This window comes from Bufo gargarizans, chromosome 6 (assembly GCF_014858855.1).
Source record: "Bufo gargarizans isolate SCDJY-AF-19 chromosome 6, ASM1485885v1, whole genome shotgun sequence".
NCBI classification, from domain to species: domain Eukaryota; kingdom Metazoa; phylum Chordata; class Amphibia; order Anura; family Bufonidae; genus Bufo; species Bufo gargarizans.
The window spans coordinates 59,797,323-59,820,396 of NC_058085.1; the positions used below are offsets into that span (position 1 = coordinate 59,797,323).

The 23,074-nt window shown below is 45.6% G+C and overlaps 1 protein-coding gene across 1 annotated transcript in view; it reads right to left on the reverse strand.

Moving 5' to 3' along the window:
* Positions 1-643: 643 nt before the first annotated feature.
* CCDC40 (coiled-coil domain containing 40) overlaps positions 644-23,074 on the reverse strand; it is a 29,958-nt gene continuing 7,527 nt past the window's right edge. The window contains exons 4-19 of the mRNA XM_044300117.1: positions 22,855-23,012; positions 21,943-22,026; positions 19,906-20,125; positions 17,710-17,867; positions 16,394-16,516; positions 16,189-16,310; positions 14,142-14,385; positions 12,356-12,538; positions 10,349-10,594; positions 8,775-8,988; positions 6,205-6,374; positions 6,033-6,124; positions 4,540-4,660; positions 3,057-3,245; positions 2,127-2,285; positions 644-1,022 (exon numbers count right to left, since the gene is read on the reverse strand). Of these exons, the coding sequence (XP_044156052.1) occupies positions 759-1,022; positions 2,127-2,285; positions 3,057-3,245; positions 4,540-4,660; positions 6,033-6,124; positions 6,205-6,374; positions 8,775-8,988; positions 10,349-10,594; positions 12,356-12,538; positions 14,142-14,385; positions 16,189-16,310; positions 16,394-16,516; positions 17,710-17,867; positions 19,906-20,125; positions 21,943-22,026; positions 22,855-23,012 (2,747 nt within the window). The 3' untranslated portion in view covers positions 644-758. The remainder of the gene's footprint in view (positions 1,023-2,126; positions 2,286-3,056; positions 3,246-4,539; positions 4,661-6,032; positions 6,125-6,204; positions 6,375-8,774; positions 8,989-10,348; positions 10,595-12,355; positions 12,539-14,141; positions 14,386-16,188; positions 16,311-16,393; positions 16,517-17,709; positions 17,868-19,905; positions 20,126-21,942; positions 22,027-22,854; positions 23,013-23,074) is intronic.

Genomic DNA, 23,074 nt, shown 5'->3' on the forward strand with positions numbered 1-23,074 from the left:
GTAAGACCATGACAGTTCCTCCTCTGATGTGGAGGTTCAACAGCCTCCCTGCTGACGTGGCGTCCATGTCTGGATTACAACTCAATGGGCTATGGTTCTAGTTCTTGGACCTGTAATTACTGAAATCTGCTGATATCGGAAAATGCTATGGAAAAAACAAGCAAATTCACATCTTATAGTTCAGCTAATATAATTCTTAGGTGTGACTCCAGCTGCTGACGTTATTATCCTTGTAGTGAGTCTTCCAATAGCGTCCAGAAGGGATGAGGAGAGGTTTATCCCCACCATCATTACCATTTTTATACTTCAAGCATTTATTGTGTGTGGTGAGGCTCCACAATAGATTGGCTTTAGCCATATATACTTAAGTTGTTGTTTTGTTTTTTGTTTTCAGGTTGAGATTCAACCTGTTTAACAAACTTAATTATTATGGGACCAGAGAACCCCAATTATATTCACATCAATTATATTCAATTTGTTAACAGGCAGAACTAGACTGATGACAGGGCAGACCTGAAGTGCTCTTTCAGCTCCACTGTAATTACAAGGTAGTGGCTGGTTAAACCTATTAGACCTCTTTTGCCCTAAATGTTATATGCAATTATCTCCTATTTGTTATAAAGATCCAGAAATATATCATCTCTAATGGGCGGAACTGGTTTTTTATTTATTTCAATTAATATATCCTTTATTCATTACCAGAATATTTAGGTTACATTCTGCAATTAACATTCTTCAGTTAAGTAAGGCGTGACTATTCATGGTGCTCTCTCTGTAGAACTTTCCTGGCTCCCAAGCCTTGCTTCCAGTGCAAGGCTTATGTTATGCAGGAAGCTCTGGTACTGCGGATACTCCTGCTGGATCTGGTGAATGATGGTGCTGACTGTGTGCATGCGGCTTTCTTGTTTCTGCTGCTCTGATTCCAATGCCTGTGGGCTTCTGAAAACCGGAACGTATTTGCCTTCCTTCACGGCGTGCAATTGCTTCATACGAGTCTGAAAGGCCACAATCTGTGATAGGTTCTAATGTGATGGGAAACATAAAGGAAAATTCTCAGGGTTACCATTAATGATCCATCTAAAACAGTGCGGCGCATCATTATCAGTGCAGTTCGATGGCTAGGAGTGAAGGACCTGTGGTGATAACATGGTCTCATGACCAGGAATGCACAGGGCTTGTATCTGGGAGAAGTTCAGTGGGAGTTTGCAGAAAAGCCTACACTCCTGACAGTCCCTACCATCTGCGGCATCACCGGTCTAGGAGGGGTAGAGCAGAGTGATGTCTGAGCAACACTAATATTCAGGATTGGTGCACGTTGTCCGGTGGGACCCATGCGAGGTTGGCAACAGCATGCAACAGAAGTAGAAGTTAGGTAAAATAATCCTTTAATCCAAAATGCACGTTGGATTATGGGTACCTGCACATGGGTGCAGGTTCACAAGCAGAAAATACACACAGATTTCCATGCTGATTCTGCTGCCAAAGGTAGAGAGGTGAGAAAATGGTGATCTAGCTGCCATTAGGAGAAAGTGTGGTTTGGAAGAGAAATCTGCTGCCACTGGGGCAGGGGTGGGAAGGAACTGAATGCTGCTTCTGGTAGGGGAGGGGTAGGAAGGGGGAAATGCTACTGCCAGTGGTGGGAGTGTGGGAAGGGATACAATTCTGCTGTCAGTGGCGGAGGTGTGGGAAGGGGGACAATGCTGCTACCAGTAGTGGACCGTTGGGAAGGCTGATCAATGTTTCTGCCAGTGAGGGAGGGGTGACAAAGGAAACAATGCTGCTGCCAGTGGAGAAAGGGTGGGGAGGGGGATAATAATGCTGCTAATGAGACAGGGGTGGGAAGGCAGACAACACTGTTGCCAGTAAGGGAGGGATTGGAAAAGGGAATGCTGCTTCCAGTGGTGCTGCACTGTGTTATTTGTCTGAGGCCTCTGAAGGTATACTTTGTGCAGCGCTGTGGTAATTGGCGTTGCTAGGGTGTACTATGTGCATTCCATGTGTTTAGTAATATAGGTGCTGCACGGTAGTATTTGGTGCTGCACGGTAGTATTTCTTCACTGGTGAGGCCCCGAGCAGAGAAAGTCTGGGAAGCCCTGCTCTGAAAAATATGCAGAACATAACATTACCTGACGTTTCTTTTCTTGTAGTTGCTCAATTTCGTTTTCCATGGAGCTGGTGTCTAATTTCAGGCTGGAGATATGGTGCTGTTTTTCTGAGATGGCCGCACTGAGCGTCTCCTGAGAGTCTTCCAGGTCAGAGATGGTGTTGTTACACTCGTCTGTATTCTATGCAATGGAGAGACCAGACCATTATTTTACTTTCATTGTTCCCCATGTTCAGCTGAAAGAGGTTAACCTATGATTAATGTAAAGCTGGTGGCAGCTGAAGGACTGAACTGAGCATGTGCTTCCATGTTAGTGAGCAGGACAAAGGAATTCGTAAAAGAGCAAACAGCAGGTGGCGCTATACAGATAGATTTCAGTAAAAAACTTGGTGACTAAATGTTTAATTACAATCAAACACAAACGTTCGTGTGCAAAAACCCTAAACCTGCGCAAGCGCCATACTGCGGTGAAGCTGAATACACTTCACTGTCCGGGGAGTAAAAGGCAACAGCACATGACTGAAATTTCGAGAAGGCTGGCAGTGTGGGCTAGTGGTTGGGGGATGTCAATCACGGCTGGAAGGGATGGTTTGGACCCCGGACTGCTTGACTGTTCCAGCAAGCAGCAAATTTTTCAATGAGATTTTAAAATGAGATTTTATTGATTTTGCTGCTTCTAAAAATACACACAGGGCCATGTTTGAGAACTTTGCCAGGTCATCTATTGTGGCATGGTGTCGCCGTAGGTGGCTAAAATGACCTGACAGGTTCCCTCTGATACCTTACATTCCTCTGAAGCCCAATGACTTCCAGACATGTGACTCTGATGTATCTCCACCAGTGAGTGGCCTCACACCCTAATAACAGACCACTGACCCAGCCACTTTGCCCCCATAACAATTCCAACCACATATCACATTTTTAGACTAACCCTTCAAACTTATTGTCTTACCATTACAATTTCCTTAATTTTTTTCCTTAGCTCTTGTAGTTTCCCATGAAAATCATTCGCTGTCATGTGCTTTTTGTCCTTCTCGGTCTGATTTTTACCCCGAATCGTAATCGTTTCTCTTCTAGATACAACAGCTTCCATGTCACGGATCATTTTCTCCTGTTGTTTCATCAGCTGAGCGTATCGCACCTACCGGCACAAATATACATTCAGTAGGGTTATCATAATTCATGGTATCTGGCTTACCACTCATTTCTACAGTACCTCCTATCCCCATAGGCCTTTACTGCAATGCATCAATATGGAGTCTAAATATTACAAAAATGCAATACAAAATAAAAGATTTAAAGGGGTTTTCTAGGATGTTATATTTAAAGGCTATGTACACCTTCCGAGGCATTTTTTTTAGGATTGTATTTTACTTATTTTGGGCTAAAAATCTTTTTTTCTATTGGCCTTTATTAAAAATATTGAGCCGTTCTGTTTGTCTAGCTGTGTGAATCGTACTTTTTACTTTCACTTTGTGCCGGTCATCTAATCGCCCTCATCTCTAATTTACTAAGAGGTCATAAACACTTATGTAAGATAAGAACTGAGCTATAATGAGTGTTTATAATGTCAGAAAGCAGAGATATGTAGTCTGTCAGATTAGCTGGCTGATGGAAAAGAGAAAATTCAGATCCCTCTATTAGAGCATCACAGCTCTCTACAGAGAAAAGGGTTCCAAATTTGTAATAAAGACCAATTTAAAAATAATTTTTAGCTCAAAATTAGTACAATGCAATAATAAAAAAAATTAGGTGTACATAGCCTTTCCTGTATATGGAACCATTCACTTCAATGGAGCCGAAAAAAATAAATAAAAAAGCGCATGGCTGTTCTGCCAAAAAATAGAACATGTCCTATTATTGTTCGCATTACAAGGATAGGTCTATTCTATTAGGGGCAGGCCTTTCTGCTCCACGAAATGCACACGGCAGATTTAAAACATCCAAAGCTTGTGTGCAGCTGCCTATGTATACATATACACACACACACAGAGGAGGCAGCACTCCAAAAAGAATCGATGCAGCCATTTTCAAGCATTCTTTATGGAGTGCTGCCTCCTTTGTGTTTATCTAGGATTTGGTGAGGACTTGGTTTCTGCCTTTCTTTTTTTGCTTTTTTATGTTTTGCATTTTCTTTTGCTATTTTACTTTATCTGGTGCAGTGCCGCTCTTATTGTATATATATATATATATTGGCCCGTCTAACATCAGTACACCGTGAGCAGTGAGTGCTGACAGTGTCCGTGCGATCTGTATGCCAGGCGTGCTCGCTAACCATAGAGCGGCCGGGAACTGGATCACTTAACAGCATGTAAACGCCAAATATACACAATAAATATATTTCATCGTTTTGGGAGATATATTTAATTTTTGGGGGAGAAGTGAATAGTTGTGTGGGCTCATAAGAAAAGCATTGCTACAAGCCTCTTGTTCACCTGCATGCGATGGATCTCGGCTTTCATGGCTCTGATCTCTCCTTGGCCGGTTTCGGAGTCCACTGCATTACGCATCTCCTTTGCCAACTGAATTTTCTTTTCCCACAGCATGATTTGATGCCTGATAAAAACATAAAATAAAGAGATAAAATAGACAAATATTAATAACACTAGCACCCAGACCTAGGGCGGTATTCCATCTTACACGGGCTGCATTTTCTAATAAAATGCTACCATCTGAATGACTTAAATGTCCACCTTCACAATCATTCTTTATTTTCTCTAGTCCTCTAAAAATGAAGCAATTTTGCAATAGGCCTAAAAAGGGGTTTTCCAGTAAAAACGATTATTTTAACAAGTTTCTGCAGCATAGCCCCTAAAACAGAAGATGCTGCTCTACGCCGCTCCGGTGGTCCGTGCCGCCTCCACTGTCGTCATCCTCCAGTCCTTGCACTGTTTATATCCGTCTGGTCATAATGAGCAGAGTCACATGCACTGCTCCAGCCAATGACTGGCTTCAGCGGTGATGTGCTGCTTGTGACCACATCACCGCTGAAGCCAGTCATTGGCTGGAGCAGTACATGTGACCATGCCCATAGCCAGCCAGACCGGAGGAAAGGTGGACCACTGGAACGGCATACAGAAGGTAAGTATGAATCTTCTGTTTCAGGGGCCTTGCTGCAGGAACTTGTTAAAAAATAGTTTTATCGGAAAACCCCTTTAATTAAAACGTTCCTATCGTTTTGACATTTGTCCGAATGATCACAACGCTTTATTTGATTGGTATCCTGATGAATGACATTGGCAATGCTAGATCATTTGTGAACAGAAGAAAAACTTTTTAAGATACACTTGTGGACAGGGAATAACAACCCCTTTAAGCCCAGAGAAGAGATATGGACAATCCCACAGGGAGTCTCCAAGTTGCCACCCACGTGACAGTCTCTGTTAGCAACAGCCATCTTCTGGATGGTCTTGAGACATTGACTCATAGTACTCATAAGTCAGTAGGGGAAAAACATGGCAGATTTCAGGACAGGCAAAGTACTTAGTCATTGGTATACAGACACAAGGTCAAGGCATGTGGTAGATGGTAGGTGGGCAGAACCAAAGGACCATATCAGAACACCTTAGCACAGTACTGGAGCTGAAAGAAACATATTGCTCAGGCACTGATAGGGGAGAGGCATATGACTAATAGCGATTGGATGGAGCAGCAGTGACTTGGTGCATGCGAAGCCGCGCATGAGTGCAGAGCGTCAGGTTGTAGACACAGGTAGAGATGATTGACGGCATGGAGGACACCACCTGTAGGGTGGCTACTGTGAAAGGGATGCAAGCCAGGGAGGGCCTGCAAAGGTGAGTGGTGGGAGAGAATGGGCTGTCAGGGCGCCGGTAATGATGTGAAGGAGAGCTCATGATCCTATAAATTACATTCTGTCTGTGCCTAGATCCTGCACATACTGCTGCCACCCTCACCACCGTTTACTCACTCAGCTTCCACCAGGCTATAGAGAAGTCTTTCTTTCTCCTCCTGTACGTTTTCCAGGTTCTCTTGCATTTCTATTGACTCTTTTTCTGCCTCCTACAAAAAAAATAAAAATGGGATCATTTAGACCTTAATTCTGCACCTTAACCTAGCAATGCGCTTCTAGTGGTACTTACCCGCAGAGATCGCATAAACTCGCTCTCCATCAGTTGGGTATGCTGCGCCAATTGTTCCTTGGAGCTTGACTGTTTGCTGAGCAGCATATTCAGACGCAACATGTCATTTTTCAAGCCCTTCATGTGATGCTCGATGTCCTTTTGCTCATTTTTCTCTTGTTCAATTTCATCTGTCAAGAATTAGCGTTTGTGATGAAGCTTTAGCCATGTTAGAACAGAAACACACTGACAGTACCGACTCCTGGCACTGACACCGATGTCTGAAGTGTTGTGCCTCCTTCACTGTCTACCAGGAACAGCAACACACTGACAGTACCGACTCCTGGCACTGACACCAATGTCTGAAGTATTGTGCCCCCTTCACTGTCTACCAGGAACAGCAACACACCGACAGTACCGACTCCTGGCACTGACACCGATGTCTGAAGTGTTGTGCCCCCTTCACTGTCTACCAGGAACAGCAACACACCGACAGTACGGACTCCTGGCACTGACACCGAGGTCTGAAGTGTTCTGCCCCCTTCACTGTCTACCAGGAACAGCAACACACTGACAGTACCAACTCCTGGCACTGACACCAATGTCTGAAGTGTTGTGCCCCCTTCACTGTCTACCAGGAACAGCACTGCATGTTTTCTAGCGGCTGTGCCCTGTATTGCAGTTTATAGAACTGCAGTACCAAGCACGGCCACTGCAAACCGTAGAGCGCTGTGTCTGGTAATGGCCGTCAGTGACTCTACACTCGCGGGAGTGACGGGAGTCAGACTCACACCAATCTGATATTGAAAACATGGCCTAAGGAAAGGCCATCAATACAGAAGTTCCAGAAAGCCCCTTTAAAACTAAAACTAAAACGTTCAATATATAACAGAAAGGGATGCAGAGTTGGATCTACGGCCATAACAACTGGCCCACAGAGGTTTTTAAAACCAGTGCTTCTTTCTAATGGTTTTCTACCAGTATACAAAAAAGGGGAAGCAGCAGTTCCTATGCGGGGTGTACGGTTCCAGATTCCTGAGGACTGCAGCTGGAGGAAGTTTCTGTGACTCAGTAAGGGGGGGTTACTGGGTTACTGACACATGTCTAATCCATAGACCGGGGATACATATATTTATTTCCCATTTATTAGACAGCAGGGCTCCAGAACATCCAGATCAGTCCCTGCTCCCCATAAGCTCACAATCAAATCTCTTTATCATCTCAAATACACACAAATATACGATGGCCAAATTAGAAGAAAGCCAGTGAACCGATCAGTATGTTATGGAGGGTTAACACGAGCACCCCGACAAATCACAGGGGGTACTATATGCAGATACTGACCTTGTTCATATTGGAGCCTAGAACCCTCATGTTGTAGGGCAATAGCGCTAACCAGACCCACTGTGTTGCCATCTGTCCACATGGATGAATATTTGTATAAAATACGGCCACCTACAACCACCGTCCACAAAGCAGGTATTTAAGAACTTAGTGTTCCTCTAATTCCATTATCCAGCCCAACCTGGGTGTGGGGTCCGTGCATGTCAGGCCGTACAGCTGCAACTGTGAGATGCCCAGAGTCTTGTGCACGGGTCCAGGGGCAGACTGGCCGTAGACCCTACAGGGAAATTTCCTGGTGGGCTGATGCCCAGGAGGCCACTCGAGCCCTCCTCACGGCCACCAGCCGGGTACATAACAATCAGATACTCTCAGCATTGATCAATCAGGTACTTGGCTGGCAGCCGCTGGTGTCCTTCTGAATTCGCCATCGTCACAGTTGCATACTGCATCGGGGGCGGCAGTATTTTGTGCTGCACTGTGCTATTCGGTTCTGCTGGGGAGGTAACTTGTTCTGCACTACAGTATAGCTTGCCCCGCCTACTTCTCTAGTCCCTGCCTACATGTGCTGGCCCCCCCTACTTGTGTTGGCCACCTTCTGTCAATCTGGACCCATCTACAACATGGGGCCACTTTTAGTTTTTTTTTATCCCACTGTGTTGACCACTAGGGGTACCTTGGAACTGAACCCGAGTTCGGGAAATGTTTTTTTTTACAGTAAAAATTTATTTATGAAGTTATTGCGCAAAGTCTCGCGAGACTTTGTATAGCAATAACTTGGGTTCATTGGAGCCAATACATTCTAATACTGTTTCATCCGAAGTCGATTCGCTCATCCCTAGTGGCCACTTTGAGTTCCCAGACCGCCTTTGCACAGGTCCTATTAAAGGGTTTGTCCTATTAAGACAGCCTATCTCATACCCACAGGATAGGGGATAAGTGTCTGATCAGCGGTGGTCTGACCACTGGGGCCTCTGCCGATCACGAGAATGGAGGCCCGTGCTCCCAGTTGGAATGGAGCGACATTTTTTTTTTTTACAGAGATCACTAATCTGGCCTCTGTTTTACAGACTGCACCTGTATACGTCCAGTTCATTGACTGTACTACTGACCATCAGCAACCAGACGGTCAGTACCTACCTATATCACGACTGGTAACTCAAGACAGCTCCCTTAAAAGTTAACTATGTCCAAGGAGGAGGCACATTAGCTACACCCCCGATTACACAGTACATTTTGGGGAGACTCACTTTCCGTACGGACTTTTCTCTGCTGTAAAATGGTCAGTTCTTTCTTTAACATCTCCACTGAAGCCGTCTGCTCTTCCCTCTGCTTGGACAGCCTGACCATCTCCGTCTGTAACCGCAGCCAATACTGCTGGACGGACACAATTTCCAGATTACATTCTTCTATCTGCTTGGTCAGTGCAGTGATCTGGATCTCCAAAGGTCCCAGTTCTTTACCCTTAACATAAAAAACAAAAAGTCAACTTTAATATGCTGTAAAACTGGTTAAATGTATCACGTGGATTTATCTTTAGGAAGGTCAACTTGTCTTAAGGGGTTTCTTCAGGCTTTTAATATTTATGACCCATCAGCATAGGTCATCGATATCAGATCGGCGGGGGTCCGACACCCGGTACCCCCACCAATCAGCTGTATGAGGAGACGGCGCGTGCAGTGTGAATGTGCCGTTGGTTTGCCGTAGACATGGCAGCAGCGAGCAGGAAGAGAGACGGCACGTGGGCACTGAGCGAGTCTTCTCTTCGTACAGCTGATCGGCGGGGGTACCGGGTGTCGGACCCCCACCGATCTGACATTGATGACCTATCCTGAGGATAGGTGATCAATATTAAAAGCCTGGAGAACCTCTTTAAAGTTGGCCATAGAGTGAAATACGACTATTTGAAATGTCTCACAATACAGAGAATTGTTGTAGGACTTGGCCTCCCACGGCCTGACAGATTGACCAAAATTTAAAGGGATATTCCCAACTCAACTAGGGTATGCCCCCATTGTCTGATAGGTGAGTACCCCACATCGAGAACGGAGGACCTCAGGTTTTACGTGGTCTGGCCACCTCCAAGCGCTCTTCCCATGGAAGTGAATGGGAGCGCACCACGCTTACGCGGCCACCACTCCTATTCATTTGTATGGGGTCGAAGGAAATTTTTTGTTATCGGTGCAGGTGCGGGTCCCAGCGGTGGTACCTGCACCTATCAGACAATGGGGGCATATCCTAGCGATATGCCCCCATTGTCTGAGATGGGAATACACCTTTGAGCCAGAAACTGGTGTAAATTATAGCGTGAACCTACGCCATCTCATAGTTGGCACCGGTTTGCTTTTGTGGCGTATAGACTGCCAGGTGATGTACCGATGTATTAAGGGGCCTTAATAATCTTACTCTAGCGCATATTTTTATCAAGGCTGGTGTATAAAAAACGCCAGTCTTAATCAATTCCCCCATTAAATTAGGCTGCATTCACACTACTTTTTGCACGTCTCATTTGTCAAAAGGACCCATAGGCACCTAACGAAGGCCAAAACATTGCCCTTCTGCCCTCCACTGGGCCGCTATAGGTTGGTATATTTTTGGGGCTGGGCAACTGTTCAAAAAAAAAAAAAAACTACCGTGTGGCATGTTTTTTTTTATAACGGAAGCCTATGGCCAATGGCACTATTGGACTATTCAGTGGCAATCACTGGAGGTATATATCAAGAAACCCGCCTGTGGACAGGTCAAGGAAGCAGCGTGAAAAACCCTTTACTGCATATTTATTTGCAAAAATATCCTTTCCTTCTGTTTAGTGAGCGGAACGTACCCCAATTTCTGCAAGAGTTGTCTCGATTTGCTTGCTGTATAAATTGATGCTGGCTTGCTTCCTCTCAATTGCGATGGTCCGCTTGGCAATTTCACTCTGACTGCGGGAGATCAGTTCATTGGTGGCCTCAATTTTTTTATCCAACTCGGCCACGGTCCTTTGCAGAACTTGGATGCGTGATGAGGTGTGATTAAGTTCCAGCTGTACCTGAGCGGTCTCGTTCTCCATCTTCGTGTAATCGATCTCCTGTAAAGAACACATAAGAAGACAATACAGTGGTAGAACATGGGAAGAACTGGTTGGGGTCATTGTTGGATTATGGGGCGTTCACATGGGAGGGTTATGCTGCAATTTCTTGCAGTAGAATTGTGTGCCCAAAAAATCTGCCGTGGTTACAGTAGACGCAAAGTGTGTTTCTGAATTAATATTGCGGTTTTTGACCCAATATGGAAAATCTGCATCGGACCCATCCCTTTTGGATACATCCTTAAGGCGCCAGCTACATGTGTCGTGAGACATTAATTTGCATGACACAAAAGGGTTTGGCTACATGTGTCACGCGACATTTGATATCATGTATTTCAGATCTCAGGGAAAAGGGATTGTGTAGTTGGATTTCAACATGTCCAATCATTTTTGACGTCAAAAGAAGTAAGCTGCAGAGGTGTCTGGCGGTGGGAGGAATAGCTGTCAGTCTAAATGGCATTTGGCCAACAGCTATCTTAGATATATGTCTAGCCTTAAAGGCTATGTACACCTTTGGTGGCATTTTTTTACATTTATTATTGCATTGTACTCATTATGAGATAAAAATCATTTTTTCATTTGATCTTTGCTAAAAATAATGAGCCGTTTTCCCTGCACAGCTCTGCGTTTATCTACTGGCAGAATCTGCATTTTCTGTCCTTTTCCGTCAGTCAGGGAGCTGACGGGCTCCTTATCTGCGCTCTCTGACCTTATAAACACTCATTATAGCTCAATTCTTATCTTACTGATAATAATGTGGCTTAAGGCCTCATGCACACGGCCGCTGTTTTGGTCCGCATCCGAGCTGCAGTTTTGGCGGCTCAGCTGCGGATCCATTCACTTCAAAGGGGCCGCAAAAGATGCGGACAGCAACCCTGTTTGCTGTCTGAATCCGTTGCCTCGTTCCGTGGTCCGCAAAAAAATAATCACCTGTCCTATTCTTGTCCGCGTTTTGCAGACAAGAATAGGCAGTTATATTAATGGCTGTCCGTGCCGTTACGCAAATTGCAGAACGCACACGGACGCCATACGTGTTTTGCAGATCGGCGGTTTGAGGACCGCAAAACACACAACGGTCGTGTGCATGAGGCCTAACTAAGTGTTTATGACCTCTCAGTAGCTTAGAGATAAGAATTAATAGATGACCAGCACAAAGTGAAAGTACCAGTCACACAGCTAGAAAAACTGTTAACCCTCTGTGACAGAACAGCTCAATATTTTTAATAAAGGCATATTTAAAAAATGATTTTTAGCCCAAAATGAATACAATGCAATCATAAAATAACTGTCCCCGAAGGTGTGCATAGCCTTAAATACATGTTGACCATAGGAGTTGTAAAGGTGACATGAAGCAAATTTGGCTCTACAGCAGATAAAATGCTGATATAGGCAGGCGTTTGATATGATGCTTAGGACTCAGACGGCCGTAGTGTTTTGCGGTACGCAAATTGTGAATCCGCAAAACACGGATACCGTTCTGTGTGCGTTCCACATTTTGCAGTCCGTACATGGCTGGCACTATGATAGAAAATGCGTATTCTTTTCCACAAGAATAGGACATGCTCCATCTTCTTTGCGGGGGTGCGGAACAGAACTACGGTTACGGACAGCACATGGGTGCGCTGTCTGCATCTTTTGCAGCATCATTGAAATGAATGGGTCCTCACCCGTTCCGCGGAACGGATGCAGACCCGTTCATATGGTGATCTGAATGAGCCCTTAGACAGAAGAGACCTTTAGCTGTCCATTGATTTCACATACCAATTCCAGCTTTCTTCGATGCAGTTTTTCGGTCAGGAGCGACGAGTATTTTGCTGCTTTGTCAAAGGTCATCTTTTCTTGCAGCTTTTCCAGGATCTGACTTTCCAGAGCTCCTTTCACTTGGGATTCCTTCTCAATTTGCTTCCTTAGGGAGTTCAGCACAGTCCAGCGTCCTGCTCTTTCCTTAGGAGATGCAAGATAGTTCAGCGGATTGGTAACATGTATAAAAGTACAGCATGTTACACTACGGCAATGCAAGAACTGCGGCAAAGAGCATTAAATGAGCAGAGGTTGAACCTCCGATTATAGTGGCCGACCATACAATGTGTGTGGGGGTGTCCCAACGTTCCCCTTATGGCAGACGCAGGGGAAAAGAAGGACCAATGCCTCAAAAACAGCTTGATGTGACTTGGATACAGAACTGCTGTGGGGGGCGGTAGAGGGGTGGGGGAGAGGCATTGCTGTGACAATTAAGGAAAGGGGAAGCCCTGTTCTGACTACTGGGGGAATAGGCTATGCTGTGACGGATCTTTTGGAGCTGGCTTTTAGATAGTACTAGGATTTCTTCAGGCACAGATCTATTAATCTAATAACCACGTATCTAATAATCATCCATCCAAATTTTTAAATCCAACATAAAATGAACTGATAACAGAAGCTGGAAAAATACATCCCTAGTGATGCTTTACGGCTGCTTTCACACTCGCGTTTTGGGCGGATCCGTCAAGGATCTGCAAAAACGCTTCAGTTACAATAATACAACCGCATGCATCCGTCATGAACGGATCTGGTTCTATTATATCTTCTATAGCCATGACGGATCCGTCTTGAACACCATTGAAAGTCAGAGGGGGACGGATCCATTTTCTATTGTGGCAGATTGTGGCAGAGAAAACTGATCCGTCCTTTTGGCTCCGCTTTGTCAGGTGGACAGAAAAACGCTGCAGGCAGCGATTTGGTGTCCGCCTCCAGAGCGGAATGGAGACTGATCGGAGGCAAACTGATGCATTCTGAGCGGATCCTTTTCCATTCAGAATGCATTAGGACAAAACTGATCCGTTTTGGACCACATCTAAGAGCCCTGAACGGATCTCAGAAATGGAAAGCCAAAACGCTAGTGTGAAAGTAGCCTAATATGTTAAAGAGCTTTTCTTGGCTCCTGACTATGATGAGCTATCCTCAGGATAGGTCATCAATATCCGATCGGTGAGGGTCTGACACCTTGCACTGCACCAATCAGCTGCTCCTTGCAGCCTCCAGCGCCAAAACTAGCACTGTGAATGGAATAGGAACCACAGTAACCCGGCACGGCCACTACACTATGAATGAGCTGTGCTTCCCGTTCCATTCATAGTGCTAGTTCCGGCCCCGGAGGCTGCAGAGAACACTGATCAGTGGGGGAATGGGTGTGTTGGACCTTCACCAATCAGATACTCATCATCCATATCAGGAGTCTGGAAAACCCCTTTAAGGCTACTTTCACACAAGCGTTAGTATGGATGCTCCCCTGCCGGACAAACCTAACTCTTGCACACTGCATGCTGCGGCATATGTCGGGCCGCCTCTCGGCATGTATGCCATGCTGCGTCTGGACCTCCAGCATGTGCCTATTATAGTGAATGGGGCCAGGCCGGACTTCCGTCAGCACACGTGTGCAAGTGTTAGAGGGATCCGGCAGAGGAACAGCCTGCTGGACAAACCGAACGCTAGTATGAAAGTAGCCTAAAACTTGTAGAAGAGGCGAGTGACCCCCCCCTGCTTTGCCGTTACACCATATAATACTTACTGCGGTGACCCGACTTAGAGCTTGCTCGGTCTCCTCTAATGTGCGCAGGTATGTGCTGAACTCCACCCTTAGTGCCTCCTGCGTAGCCTGACACTGAGAAATCAGCTTTTTGCTCATGGCTGCGTCACTCTCTGCACGATTAATCATAAACGCGAGCTTCTCGTGCTTTTCCTCTTCTTTTGTAACCGACTTCTTATAGCCTTCTATCTCTGCCTCCATGGAGAGAAGCTCCTGCTGTGCCAAGCTGGAAAAAAAAAAGTGACATTAATACATCCAGCATCCATGCCATCTGTTGGCATTAGCTGTCATTTCATGAGACTTCTGACATGTCATTTCTCGGACGCCTGCCGCTTGCTAAAACGAAAAGTCAGAAGTGCTCGGCTGTGCGCCTCCGCCTGGGCTCGGCAGAGCTATGACGTACAACGCTCACCCGAGCGCCTCTGCCCCCTTTTGTTTTCGCGATCATTGAGAGTCTCAGCATCCGTGCCCCCACCAACCAAAATTTCTGACCTGTCATATTGATTCTATACGTAGCCAATAACAATTAGCAATATAAAAAATTTCACACTTCTCAATATGGCGAGACAAAAAGCTGTAAAAAATTAGGACTTTTGGAAAACTTGGTCCTGAAGGTCCAAAGAGCCCTGGTTGTGAAGGGATTAAATTTAATGACCACATTCATGTCATACTTAAAGGGGTATTCCATATCTACTTGAAGGGGGATAACTATTAGATTGGTGGTGGTCAGACTGCTGGGCCCCCTCTACAAGTATGTGAGCTGGGACCCCTTACCTCCCAAATGAATGGAGCAGCTGTGGTCACAGCAGACCTACTGTAAGGACCTGGCATTTTTTTTCCATCAATAGAACTGGGTGAGGATATGTTTTATTCGGGAGGACTTGACATTTCATTAAACATACATTTCTTTGATCGTCTTTTATTCCGTTTTTTTTTTCCCCAAGAAAAGATAAACAAAAACAGAAGTTCTAGAAAATATAATTTTTTTTATTCCTCATGGAGTTCACCGTGTTCGTAAAATAGTGCGATAATTTAATAGTCTGGGTAGTGAGGGGCGCAGCTATACCACTTGCTCATTGGTAACATGCATCCTATTAAGCCCTGTCTCTGGTAGGGTCTAACAGGTGTACTAAGATGGCAGACCACGATGCCATAGCAACCCATCGGCACCGCATGATCGCGTTGCATGGGTGAGGCGATGAGATCTTACAAAGAGCCCTCTCCAGCTGAGGGGTTAAAAAGCCGGGATCTGAGTTCTCTCTGGTCATTGCAGAGGGGCCCTGGCTGTCAGTCACAGGGATCACAAGGGCAAGGCTCCTGTGGCCATATATGTACTTGAATCTGTGGCAGATGAAGTATACTGTACAGTGGGATGCGAAAGTTTGGGCAACCTTGTTAATCGTCATGATTTTCCTGTACAAGTCGTTGGTTGTTACGATAAAAAATGTCAGTTAAATATATCATATAGGAGACACACACAGTGATATCTGAGAAGTGAAATGAAGTTTATTGGATTTACAGAAAGTGTGCTATAATTGTTTAAACAAAATTAGGCAGGTGCACTGTATGTACACTATTTTGCATTAAAGGGGTTCTGAAGTTTGTTTGAACTGATGATCAATCCTCCGGATGGATCATCAGCATCTGATCGGCGAGGGTCCGACACCCGGGACCCCTGCCGATCAGCTGTTTGAGAAGTCGTCACGACTTGTATCAACTAGCATGGGCGGGGCTAAGCTCCATTCAAGTGAACAGAGCTTAGCCACGCCCAGGCCAGTTGATACTAGTCGTGACGTCACTGGGCCTGCGGTAAACAGTGAGAAGGCCTTCTCCAACAGCTGATCGGCAGGGGTCCCGGGTGTCGGACCCCCGCCGATCAGATGCTGGTGATCTATCCAGAGGATAGATCATCAGTTTAAACAAACTGGAGAACCCCTCTAAGGGTTATAAGAGTTGCTCCCACTTTAAACATCATTTCAGTGTTCCCCGATATACCTCCTAGTATACACTTTCTAGAAGATGTACACACCTAAGAGCTTCCTGAATAGCAGCGTAGGCTTCATCCCTTCTGGTCATCCCGATGAGGCTACTATTCCACTGCTGTAGGAGCTGCTTCTTTTCTAGACCTATAGCTTCAATCTCCATGCTGGCCTGGAAGTAAAGGGAAACGCGTTTTCTGGATAATCATAAAAGTTCTAAAACCATTTTTCAGGTCAGGAAGTTTTCATTCTAACCTCAGAGACTGCTTCTCGTGCAGCTTTCGTGTCTTCTCTCTGAGCAGAAATTTGGGCTTCATAGAGAGCGATCTGCTCCCTAAGTCTGTCCACTTCCCGTGTTAGTCGATCCACAAACATGTCCTAAGAAAAAAAAAGAGCCGTGATGTTAAAATCAGTAACTACACCGGTATCTTCACACATGGCCGACCCGGTGAGGAAAATTCTGTGATTGCAAAAACCTGTCCTTTTATCTGATGTGAACGGTCTAAAGACAAATCCCAAAAAACAATGACGGGTCTTCCACCCTTCTTCCCACCAAAAATGTTAGGATCCGTTCACATGGACACGGTTTTACAGTGTAATTTTGTTGCTGAAATTTCACAGAAAACCCGCCGGCAGCCATGTCCTTTCTGCCTCTCATTCATTTCAATGGGAGGCAGCGCTGAGGATAGCGGAGTGGCGGCTTAAAGCAGCAGCCGTGCTGAGAGCAGACGTGTCCCTTCTCAGCATGGCCGTGGCGATAAGCTGCTGCTCCACGATCCTCCGTGTTGCCTCCCATTGAGATACAACTCTTTTTGCAAAAAGCAAGACTTCAGAGGGTAGACGAGGGCTATGCTCATGGAAAAATAAAGAAATTATAGTTTGCGGAATACAGCAATAAAAGGGCAAAAAAAAAACAAAAAAAAACATTTTGCACTCTGGAGGTTCAAAACAGGCTACATCTTTAGGGTCCATTCACACGCCCGTATGTGTTTTGCAGATCCGCATTTTGTGGACCACGCATCGCCGGCACTCTCATAGAAAATGCCTTTTCTTAAAGACAAGACATGTTCTATTTTTTTGTGGAACGGAAGTGCGGATCCGCGGATGCGGACAGCACATTCCGGCACCATTGAAAATGAATGGGTCCGCACCTGTTCCACCATTTTGCGGACGTGTGAATGGACCCTTATAAGGGTTTTCTTGGAGTAGACTATAGATGACATAACCTCAGGATGGGATTTCAATAAATCAGTCATGGTCCGACACCTCCACCAGTTAGCCGTTTGAATAAGCTGCAGCCTCGTCCTAGGCCAGTGACATTGTGTTCATGGGTCACAAGTGAATGGGTCTGGGCTGCAATACCGAGCACAGCCGCTATACAATGTATGGCGCTGTGCTTGGTATGCTGTGAAGAGGCTACGGTACCCTTCAAACAGCTGAGATAGGTAGCAGTGCCAGGAGTCGGACCCCCACCAATCAGATATTAATGACCTATTCTGAAGATAGGTCATCAATATTTTTCTCCCGGAAAACCCCATTAAGGGCCTTAAAAGGTTTTCAGATCACCATACCTGTTTCTGCTTCTCCACCTCCGCCTGATTTCTCTCTGCTTCTGTTTTCTGAACAGCGCGTTTCATAACTGAGATGTCTGAACGCACGTCGCCAGACATATTCTCCATGTAGAATAAATGCAAAGCCAGGTTCTCCACCTCGGTCTGCATAGAGGAAACTGCAAGAAAGTGGATTATTCACTAAACTTCAAATAATATGCTTAAGGCCTCATGCACACGACCGTTCCGTTTTTTGCGGTCCGCAAACCGCGGATCTGCAAAAAACAGAAGCCGCCCGTTGTAGAAATGTCTATTCTTGTCCGCAAAACGGACAAGAATAGGACATGTTCTATTTTTTTTGCGGGGCCACGGAACGGAGCAACGGATGCGGACAGCACACGGAGTGCTGTCCGCATCTTTTGCGGCCCCATTGAATTGAATGGGTCCGCATCCGAGCGCCAAAACGGCAGCTCGGATGCGGACCCAAACAACGGCCGTGTGCATGAGGCCTAAAGAAGCTAATTTTTATTCTCTGACCTGTTAGAAAGGTACATAAAGTAAACTGTAGTGAAGGTTATCTTCTTTCCAGTGACTGTATTTGTGAGTTATCCCCTCCCTTCTGATCCTCAGCTGTGTCATGTGACCAGGACTCTAATCTCTGGCACAGGACAGGAAGTCAGTTACTTTTCTATTCCCACCTATGAGACAGACATTGAGGCTCCCAGAAGAATACATAGAAAAACTGACTTCCTGTCCACACATAAAATGTTGTGTTATATGGACAGTAAGTGCTGGTCACATGACACAGCTGAGAATCAGAAAGGAGGTTATAACTCACAAATACAGTCACTGGAAAGAAGATTACATTCACCACAGTTTACATCATGTGCCTATCTAACAGGTCAAAGTATAAATATTTCTGCTGCCTTTTCATTGGCTTGTCTCTGCCCCTTTGCTTTGCCTAAGTGCTGGGAGAGGGACCAGCACTCAGCTCGGTAGAAGGACGTGCACATTTCTATAACTCTTAACACCAGGTGGCGCCATACTATGCAAGTAAATACTGGACCATTTTCTAACTGCGTATAAATAGCAACTATTCTTCATTTTGCATGATCTATACCAGGGGTGGGAAACCTACGGCCCGCATACGGCTCCCAGGATCAATTCATGTGGAACCCCGGCCAGAACATATAGTGAAAATGCTAATGACCACTTCCATTATAGAACCAGTCATTACCATGCAGGAGGCAAGGGAGGTGAGAACAGCACTGCACTGGCTGTCCTCACCTTCCCTGGTCTTCCGGCCCCACTCTGTGTCCTGACACATACAGCGTCCGGACATAGTGCACATAGACGCACATTTTCACCTGACGCTGTGCGCTGTCAGGTCATAGTACAGCGCTGTGGTTAAGAAGACTAGGGAGGGTAAGTGAATCTGCAAAAAGCAGAGCCGTCCGGAGTTGGAGAGGTACGTTTATTTTTATTTTTAATCGCCTGATCTGAGGCAAGCTCAGGCTGGGGAAGGTCTGAGCCCAGGCTGGGGAAGGTCTGAGCCCAGGCTGGGGAAGGTCTGAGCCCAGGCTGGGGAAGGTCTGAGCCCAGGCTGGGGAAGGTCTGAGCCCAGGCTGGGGAAGGTCTGAGCCCAGGCTGGGGAAGGTCTGAGCCCAGGCTGGGGAAGGTCTGAGCCCAGGCTGGGGAAGGTCTGAGCCCAGGCTGGGGAAGGTCTGAGCTCAGGCTGGGGAAGGTCTGAGCTCAGGCTGGGGAAGGTCTGATGGGGGTGTGATCTGAGGCTAGAGGATCTGATCTAAGGCTGGGGAAGGTCTGATCTGAGGCTGGGGGGTCTGATGGGGGCTGATCCGGGGCTAGGGAGGGTCTGATGGGAGGCTGATGTAAGCTGGGGTGTCTGATAGGAGGCTGATGGAGGTGAGGGGTTGCTGAAAAAATACAGCGCTCTTTTTATTGAAGCGCAATTTCTGTAACTTACCCCTAAGTCAGTTATATGTTTGACCAAATATAGCAGTCAAATTTTTAAGTTGAGAATTGTGTATGGCCCACGAACGATGTTACAAATATCCAAAATCGGCAGCAAAAAAGGTTCCCCACCCCTGATCTATACAATGAATATGATATTTACTGGTGGGACAACCCCTTTAAATGGCTATACATTAAATAGTAGTTGATTCTGTAGTATAAAACTCCAATTCTCACTCTATGTACCTTTCTTGCGCTCAGTATCTGCATAGTGGTGGGTTTTCTTGTACAGATTCCTAATATTTTCCAGCTCCTCTTCTATCTGCCTACGTAAGGTGGCGATCTGAGCATGCTTATCATGGTGCCTCTCCAGCCCCATCTGCTGCCGGGCCAGTTCCTGCTGTATGCCGTAGAGGATCACGCCGAGATCTTCACGCTCACTCTTATTCTTCTTCATCGATGTGCTCTGCAAACACGGTAATTACTGTATATTAGTAGTGGATCCGGTCACGCCTGCGAGCATACCTTCAGTCATTTACAGAATAAACAGTCAAGCGAAAACACACTGCTGTGATGATTTGCTGATATCATGGGGACGTAAATGATGCGGCCCAGACCTTTACATAACTTCGGCGCACCCAGCGCAGATTCTAAACGTAAGACGGCTTCCTTGCTGTCTTACATTTAGACCATTTTCGACGCCTTGAACAGGCGCAGAAAATGCTGAATGCGATGGGTCCGCCGGCTCAGCACCTTCCCCACCCATGACATGCCTACTTTTTTTTTTTTAGGGGAAGAAGTTGCAGATTCTGCATCCCCCAAATGACCCCCACTGTTCTTACTCGCTTAGTTTGGCTTCTACGGCTGCCATGTATATAATACACTACACAGCTAGTTCCAGAAAGCTGTTCAATAGCAAATCCATCTGATGTCTTGGGTCACCAGTCCCTCTCTGACCTCTTGTAAAGGACCAATTCAGCAAAATGTGTTGCTGTGCTTAGGACAGGTCATCAATATCAGATCGGCGGGGTCTGATCCCTGACATGCCGATCACCTGAATGGGGGCAGTGCTGCAGTTACCAGGCCTGGCCACTACACAGTGTACGGCGCTGCTCCTGCCACACAGCAGCTTCTGCAACAGCTGATCAGCGGCGGTGCCCCTGACGTATCCTAAGGACACGTCATCAATATTAAAGAGGTATTCCGGTTTTAATGATTACATTTATTTATTTACACAATAGGATATGGAACTGTTTTCTAATATACAGTACATCTTTTTAAAATTTTGCTCACAGACCTTAATTTTATCTGTCTATTTAAAGAAGAAAATAAATAAATAAATAAATAAATTGTACAGTCCTTTTCAGGGTCCATTCACATGTCCGCAATTTCGTTCCGTTATTTTGCGGACCCATTCATTCCCACGGAATTGCGGATCCGCACTTCCGTTCCGCAAAGAAATAGAACATGTCCTATTCTAGTCCGCAAATGCGGAACGCACATTGCCACTTTCCGTTTTTTTGCGGCTCCGTGGATCCGCGAAACATGTTGCGGACGTGTGAATGAAGCCTTCGTCTGTAGGAGAGCTGGATAGGACTAGACATGGCATCAGTCATGTGACCTGATGCCATGTTTCAGTTAGGCCTCATGCACACGACCGTTGTTCTGGCCCACATCCGAGCCGCAGTTTTTTGCGGCTCGGGTGCGGACCCATTCACTTCAATGGGGCCGCAAAAGATGCGGACAGCACTCCGTGTGCTGTCCGCATCCGTTGCTCCGTTACGTAGCCCTTCAAAAAAAATGTCAGATTTGCAGATTGCGGATGGGCCAGGGGCGGCTTCCGTGTTTTGCGGATCCGCAATATGCGGACTTCAAAAAACTGAACAGTCGTGTGCATGAGGCCTAGAGGCCATGGATGTATTGCATACATAAGAAAAGTATGTATGCAGAATGTTAAATAAATGTATATTAAAAAATTGTGTGATTTTCTATTACGTAAACAAATTTAAAAAATAAAAAAAATAAAAACCAGAATACGCCTTTAAAGTCTAGGAAAACATATATAAAGGGTTGCCTAGAATTAGAAAAGGGATCTGCCTTCTTTCCAGAAGCAGCTCGACTCTTATCCATGGACGTGGCATTGCTGCTCTGCCCCACTGAATAGGGATAGGCTGCAATACCAAACACAGCCAAAGAGTGGCGCTGCTGTAATTTTTTTTTATCTTTACCTCTATCTGTGTTACATACTGGCCTTTATAATAAGAGCACGTATCATTTACTTACCATTTCACGCAGCTCCAACTCCAGACTTTGGATCTGCTTGGCGAGGTAATTCTTAAGAGCAGTTTGGAACCTTGTCATCAGCGGCTGCCCAAAAAATTATTCAAATGTCATTATCGTCATTTTACCTTTTTACACTTCAAGCAATCATTTGTTCCTTCTTGCAATACATACAAAGTAAAAAAACTAAGCAACTCTGCAATAAGAGTTCTAAAAAATAAAAATGGTGCATCCTTTAATTTCTACAGCTCCTGTGCAGAATATGTGTCTCCATGGTAACAGACAACGTACAATTCTATGTAGTCTGATCCTGCATACTGATACCGCTTTCCGTCTGGTCTCCACCTCTGGCCGACCTGTCCTATAGAGGTTACCGTAACGTAAGGGACTAATGGAAGACATTTGCTTCCTGTCTTTTACCATAGAGACACGTACCCACATAGGAGCTGTACAGACAAAATGCTACCAAATTTCCAATTAAGACCTAGTGCAAAGTTGCTTTCCTTTTCATGTTAGATGTATTGGGACATAAAAAAAAAAATGGTTGAGACATATCCTTTAAAGGGTATTCCCATGCAGTCATTTATGACATATGGATAGGACATGCCATAAACGTCCAATAAATGCCACAAGTCCCACAGCAGCGAACGCTTTCATGCCCGCCTCCATTCACTTCTATGGGACTTATGAAAATATTTTTTGGGAAGTCCCATAGCAGTTCCTCATTCATGATGAAGCCTTATTCTTGAGACAGAAGCAGGTCCTAGGTCCTATCGATATGTCATAAGTGTCCAGATGGGACAACCCTTTTAATACCTAGTAGCTTTTTGTGAAAGTCGACCCCAAGTACAGGCTACATAATGGTACCGCTCATGTGAAGTAGTGATCGGGTTGCTAAGCTGAAGCGGCTCTTACATGATCTGGATCTAACACCACCAGTTCTTCTTCTTCTTCTTCATCATCTTGTTTTTGCTCTTCTGGACTGTTTGGCTCTTCCTCCTCCTCATCACTATTGGCCATCTGACGGCTCAGCCGATGTAGAGAGGAGGAGGACACTGCCGCTGTGCCGTCATCTGAAATAATATAGAATAATATTACTAATAACCAGCATCACATTAACAAGGCCTCAGACGGA